General features: G+C 40.6%; 1 protein-coding gene across 1 annotated transcript in view; it reads right to left on the bottom strand.

Annotated features, from left to right (window-relative positions):
* The window catches only part of DENND5A (DENN domain containing 5A), a 76,567-nt gene extending 69,463 nt beyond the window's left edge, over positions 1-7,104 (bottom strand). The window contains 1 exon segment of the mRNA XM_035891027.1: positions 7,013-7,104. Coding sequence (XP_035746920.1) covers positions 7,013-7,104 — 92 coding nt within the window.
* Positions 7,105-7,131: the final 27 nt, after the last annotated feature.

Here is a 7,131-nt window from a genome sequence, read left to right as displayed (position 1 = left end):
GAAAGAGGGTTCGCACAGGGGAAGTGCTTTTGGGACTGATTGGGTTTAGGGCTTTTTTTTCTATTTGAATTAACATGACACACAGCTCCCTTAACAGTTGGGCTTGCACAGCTGGGTGAAATCCACCCCCCCCTCTGGCCCAGCATGGGAAGGAAGACAACCCCTGGAGAAAAGGGGAAGAAGAACAACAATGACTCAAACCAGGTCACTGAGGGACCAGTAACACGTGCCCATGCTCTGAGTTGAGAGCACTTCTTTCTACTCACTGCAGAGGGACATGGGATCACTTTGCCAGACTAAAATTAGGTCTGTAAGCAGCTCCCCTTCCTCTCCTTACTCAGTTCTCTATTTGTGGCTTTCAAATCAAAACTCTTCCCTAGGAAAATTTAAAATTTGTCAGTCTTTTAGGATTATTAGCTAGGACTGCCCAAGTAGTTAAGCTTACATGCATAATGGTAAATTAATCAGAGACCAATCTAACTTAACATGCTATCAAGTTTGTGAAACTTCACTTATTTGAGTTTACATTGCTAAGACATGCTGAGTTCTTTGCAGGTACTTGGCACAGCAGCACGTGTAAGACTTCACTGTCAACGGCCTACAGCCTTTTGCAGCACAGTAATTCTGCTCTTAGCCATTTTGCCTGGTGAATTGTGGAGAGCTTTTCCCTCCTTCTGAGAAATAGGGAAAGTGGTAAGAAGCACTGGTGCTGTTAGTATGCCCTCAATTAAGACTGCATGGGCCACAGAATGGGTGATCAATGAAAGGAAGTATTAGACTTAGACTTGATGGACAGTTCTGACTGTTCAATTTTAAACCACTGAGGGAGAGATTTCAATAAAGATAGCAGGATAATTAGGAGCAATATTAGAGTGAAAGTCTCCAGTTAACTCTACAGTAAGCACATACATTTAGATTATCTTGAAGCTGCCTGGTGGTTTGCGGAAGACAGCAACAGGACAGAACTAGCTAAATCCGGTTGCTTTTATTCTACTATGTTCTCTAGCCATTTTTTGCACATTTTGCTTCTCAGTCTGCTTTCAACATGGCAAAGGACAACATATTCAGCACGTGGTAAACTTCTTCCGAGTAAGCCTGAACTGTCATTTAGTCCTTATAAGCAAAAGTCATAGCCTGAGGGTCGCCGAAGGACTTGACAGAAAAATCTACAGAAATAGCACAGACAGCAGCAGGGTTGGGTTGTTGTTTTTTTTTTTTTCAAATAAAGAGTAAAATGAGGAAATTAAGTTTTTTTAACTTGTACATTAACTGTTCCAGCAATAACCATGTATTTAGAAGATTTAGTAAATAAAAAGTTAGATGGGCCGGTAAGTAAGCAGAGGATTCCCAGAAATACTGTTGAGCAGCAATATTTAAATGCACACATGCCTTGCTGTGCAACAGGGTAAGGGACAAAAAATATTTTTAAGAGGACAGTCTCAGACTAAGAAATTCTGATTTGCTTTGAACTGCTACAAGAAAGGAACAAGAAGGGAGAAACTAACTGCGTAAACCAGAACCAATAAAACGTTAATTAATCAAGAAAGAGAAGAGTCACCACAATTTTTGCTGTGAAAAGCTCATTCATATTTTGTCAGATAAATTCTCTGCTTTTCCAGCCACCTTGCAGCCTAGACTCTCTAAAATCTAGGCATCCAGTAGATGTACACAAGCAGCTACAGCTTTCTCCTCCTATTTTGTCAAGGACTGTCTCTTTTCCATTGTATCTTTCCCCCCCAGATTATTTCATTTCTGAAATACACTCGCCTAGTCACCACAACCAAAGTCTGTGATGTCCAATCCAAAGGCCAGTAGCTTTAATCTGTCAGTCTTTAGCAATGTTCCCATCACACAAAACATCCAATATGGCAATTTTGTCAGTAAGCTTTGCGAATTGCTAGATGTCCCTGAGTAAGGCAACGGCACTCTAAACTACTTTATGAAATCTTGAAAGTATTCTTTATGATGTTGAGAAAAATCTGTGGAATTGTGAAATCCATGGAAACTATGACTGTTTAGCCACAGAATCATAAAGCTATATTAGTAAATAGGAAGTGATTTAAAAGCTTCATTGTCTTTGGCAAGACTATCGCTGTTGAGTCAGCTGCTGTTTTCAGTAGCAAAGACTGGCATTTTCAAGCTCAAGCCTTAACTCAAAGAGAATGAAGTCTTCTAAAAATAGCAAAGGATTTAATGTGAACATATCTCAATTATTCCTCTTGCTAGTTAATTCAGGCTTATTTTGCCACCAATCACAGTCATGATTATTGGAAGAGTTTATTTAAGAAGCAGTAAGAAACCCAAACAGCAAATTACAGTTTCTTTCAACACTGCTCAGAGATTTGAAGCTATCTGAAATAGGGTACCTGCCTTTTTCTGTGCAGCTGGTTCCCAAGATGGGGTAAGCTCAGAAAGGTAACAGAGCTCAAAGTATAAACAGATTGCTACAGTTGTCAGGGTGCTGATTGGATTGGGCATCTTCTAACTAATTTAATTAAGATATTTACTCTGAACTCTTAAAGAAAAAAAAAAAAAATCAGTGACACTTAACATCAAAGCAATCCTTTGCAGTCCGCAAAACTGGACCCTAGAAACTGTCTGCGATTGCTTAATGACAATGCGTCTGGTGCAAGCGATATCCACGCAACAGACTTCTGGAATACAGCCTGCACACTGGATCACCTAACACGCACATCCTCCCACATCAGGGCGCAGGTCAGAGGAGAACTGTCATGTCGAGGTGCTGACTATTTCTTACGCTCCCATGCAGCACTGTCACTCTTTTCCCCAGCTCCAGGAGGCCACACCTGCTGGTGCAGCCTGTGAGGAGGTCATAAATCTGTTATGCAGGTCTATCTACTACAAGGGCTCCCAGAGCCTCAGATGGGTAGTAGCACCAGGCCACTTGCTGGTGAGGTCCAAGAGTTTGTCGGTATCCAAGATGCAAGAGTCTGCATTAGTTTGTTTCCATTCCTTCCACTTTCACTTGTTGAGGGGGGTGCCCCAGCCTAGGGAGGTGGAGTCCTCCAAAGTGGAGACAAAGGCCAAGGCATTGACAGACAAGACAGCTCTTGAAAACATCCATGGTTCCAAAATGGTCTGCACATTTCCCGCTTGTGGGAGACCCGAGACTCAACCCAGTGACTGCAAAGGCAGCCCAGGAACCTCTGCAAGAGCACCCCACAGTAGAACAAGCTTGAACTTTGTATCATTATGAGGTTCCTTTTGACCACAGAATCAACCATGAAAGATGACAATACCCTGATTTTCATCATTGATGCCAAGACCAAGGCAAACACAGGGTCAAGACACTTTCAGAAAACTGCACAATATTGACAGCCAAGGTCACACACCGGTCAAGTCCGAAGTCTGGTTTGAAGACTTGTGGCTGGCTGGCCTAGTGTTCTAGTTGAGACACTGAGCTATATCCACAAAAGGGGCTTGGGTATCAAAGTGTCTGATTTACTGTATCTGCTTAATAAAGTTTTTACTATTCAGACAGAGCATTTAGGATCTCCCTTAACAGTGGAGGAGAATCAGAGGGTATTAGAGGATAGAATTCAGGGTAAGTCCCATCAGAGACAGCATACGGAGACCAAAAGTGCCTGTAAGAGGGCCCTGAGGGCACTACCAGGCCTTAGTGGCCCTGACCAGCCTCAGCTTGGGTCTCAACCCCACCAAACCATGGGTCCATTTAAGTCAGGCTGCTGGGCTGCATCAGACCCTGCTTACCCTTATTGGGCCCGATCCTGACCTTGTGTTGCTGGTTTGCATTTCTGGCTTCACCTCAGAGCTGTGGCATCACTGCAGACTTGCCTGATGACCTAGACTCTTGGTTCAGGCTGCCCCCAGCCTGCCCTGCTCCCTCACTGGAGGCAATGGACAGGCCAGCTGGGCTCTGCCCTTCCAGCCACCACCCTGGGGATGTTCCCTGTGACACGTCTTTTCAACACAGAACAAACAGTCAAATGAAAGAATGATTCAGTGATCTATCTGCTCAAAACACTTTTTACATCATCGAACTCCTCGAAGTACAGTAAACATTGCAAATTCCAGATTATTGGATACAACTGCCCAAGGGCTAGGTTGTGAAAGAAGAATCAGGAGTCACTAACATAGCATTGGATCTTAATTCTGATGCAGAATTTTAAAAGCTCTTTGCCACTATGGCACATTCTCCTCTCCAGAGCCTACTGACCTTGTGTCTACTAACCTTTTAAGACTACGAAGACATCACTGAAGTCCTAGAGATGTGCAGAAGCAGAATTCTGTGTTTTGAAGATTATCTACAGAAAGGAGCTTTTATGAGGTCTCTCACATAGCTATACACCAGTGATTGATCTTAGCTCTCATAATCCAGACCCAGATTCTTCCTTGTGTACTATAAAATAAGGAAACATAAATTATGACACTAGGTGGTATACTTTTAAGAAGACAAAGGGGAGTTACAGCATACTAGTAAACATAGTATGCTTTTATTCTTATTGCCATTATTAAAAGGCCATACCTTATTTCAGTGTGGGTGACCTGGAGCTATAAAGCCACCAGCTGAGAGTTAGATAGAAACGTGTCTCATGGCAAGACATCAATTGGTCATAAATATAACTTCTTTTTGAGGGAAATTTGAAACGCTTGCTCTGGATCCTGCTCTCCTGTCAGAATTTGACTAGCAGGTATGATTCTTAGTGCTTTAGCCCCCACAATTCCCAGTTATAACTCCACTGTTCTTACTTACAAGAATGAAAGAAAAAAAATACATGACTAAGGAACAGAAATTAATTTCCTGTTTAATTATTTTAATATAGTTGTAGTGCAAAGCACTACAAGTATGGATTTCATTCCTGTAGTGCAAAGCACTACAAGTATGGATTTCATTCCTGCAGCAGCAGCTCTCAAAGGCACCTATTCCAATTAGTCCTCACATTTGTAAAAGTGTACCTGCAGTAGCTGCTGGGTGTTTCAGTCCTTGGTCAGCCACCTGGCTGAGTGGATTCTGCTGGTTGTTCAGCTTAATCCAGAGTAAAGTGCATGGCATGAGGCAGGCAGCATACTTCAGTTCTAATGCAAAGCAGAGCAATCCACATCGCACTTTAGTTGCCATCATAAAACTAGGTTATCGCATATACACAATGAATATTCTCAGGAACAACACACAAAAATCTTCAAAGTTACCTGACAACAAAAAACATGTTTTGACTTTGCAGAATAGTGTAGTTCACTAACAGTTTAAAGACTTGCCATTTTTTAACTTTCACTTCTTTTGTCTCAACCCTTCAGCAAGCTTTCAACATCAGTTTTCTATACAAGGCAAAAAAAAAAAAAAAAGAATTCCATTAACTGGACATAACAGAACATTAAGGGAAGGTAAGTGACACTATAGTAACAACTTTAGCACATGAGCCTTCCATCAGGAATTCACGCAAAAAAAAAAGCAAATTATGCAAATGGTTCTATTTGAGGAGATAAAACAAAGTTAGACCCAATTGCCTTCCAGTGCAAAATATAAAAGCTTTTCAGAAGTACTGTTGTATGCAAGAAATTAATTGCAGATGGACAAGGAAGTCAAGTTTACCTAGGTGTCCTGAAATAAAGGTAGAAACAGAACAAATCTCATCTACATATGTAATCAGCTCAGTTTAATTTTTAATCAGTCATTAAAAATATAATTTAAGAACTCATCCCTTTACAACAGCTAGTAAGAAATTAAGCTTAGTGGGAAATTCAGCATGCTTCATTGTACTCAAAAATACAATGTTTCATAGAATAGCTTTATTATCAAATGGCAAAAGACATTTAGTAATGATGTCATGCAGGTATCACAAAAAATTCCACAAGATGAACAGGTCACCTAACAGCTCAAAATTCCCTGCAATTAAGAAACAAAGCTACATCTTCCTGATTTCCCGGTTTGTTTTCATGGTAGGCACTGTTTTCCTATCAAAACGTTATGGCTCTCTTGGATCACTTTCCAGATCCCCTAAAGGAACACGTAGGCTAGCACAGAATTCCACAGCACAGTGCTTTTTTGCCTTTTTCACAAGGCCGACCTTACTCTTCACAACCCTCAGAAGCACTCCTCTTAGGGTAGGAGGCTGCCCGAGACCCTTGGCAGCTGAAGATAAACACAGAAGGGACAGGTTAAAAAAAAAAAGCTGAAGTTTTGCAAAAGTTAAGAACCCTTTTTTCAACCTTTTTAAGGTCTTCAGGCTTTCAGCCACTGTGATGGGAACCTGGTCTATGGCTGAGACACAACAGGTTTTTCAGTAACATAGCCTGATCCCATCTACACAGTGAAATATAACGCTGTGAAAATGTCAAGTGATAGCATGATTCACATGAAATTGAAACATAGTTCAGTTCCCTCTTTACTGTCAAGGTTCCATCCAAATGTTGGCTTTACACAGAATAGAAGGGATTTTACAACACCATCTGTTATTGACCAGAAATTGAGACAAATTTTGAAAAGAGCCACTGGACCATAAGTAGTAGGTAATTTATTCTATGAGCTCATCTGCATGAAAAAAAGTTAGCTATGCAAAAACTAGGCTGTAAATCTACGGTGACTTCGCATTCAATAGTCCAAGGGACACTTGCTCACCAGTTAAATTCACACTGAAGTTTACTACGGAGTAGAACCCCTGGATAGATGACCTCCAAGTTAGAACTGCAGTTCTAAGAAGAATCACTGTTCAGTTTTAAATGCCAATAAAGTACACCTTTAAAGTAGATTCTAAATAACAAAACAATTGCTGAAGCTAAATGATCATACAGTAAGCTTGCAAACAGAAGTTATATGAATTCCTTTATATACCTTTGTAAAAAATACCATTTACTGTGCAGCCCAGATTTAAATAAAAGACAAATAGTGTATCAATAATATTTACTATATATTTACATGTAATACTGTGATGAAATGAAGGAGTCAATTAACATTATGTTACAAAAAGAACAAAACTCTTTAAAGGTACCAGTACCTTTCACATTATCACATTTATGGAACTGTTCCTCTTACATCTCAAATGATCTATCATACGGTGAGTTAACATGAGGATACAGACAAATAAACCCTTGAATTGGAGCATACGCTGATGCGTCAGCTCCCATTTCGGCAAGATACTTCAGGGGCACCAA

The sequence above is a fragment of the Egretta garzetta genome, unplaced genomic scaffold, assembly GCF_000687185.1.
Source record: "Egretta garzetta isolate BGI_Z169 unplaced genomic scaffold, ASM68718v1 scaffold133, whole genome shotgun sequence".
NCBI lineage: Eukaryota > Metazoa > Chordata > Aves > Pelecaniformes > Ardeidae > Egretta > Egretta garzetta.
Note: the sequence above shows the minus strand (reverse complement) of the source record. Positions and strands in the feature narration are given on the sequence as shown.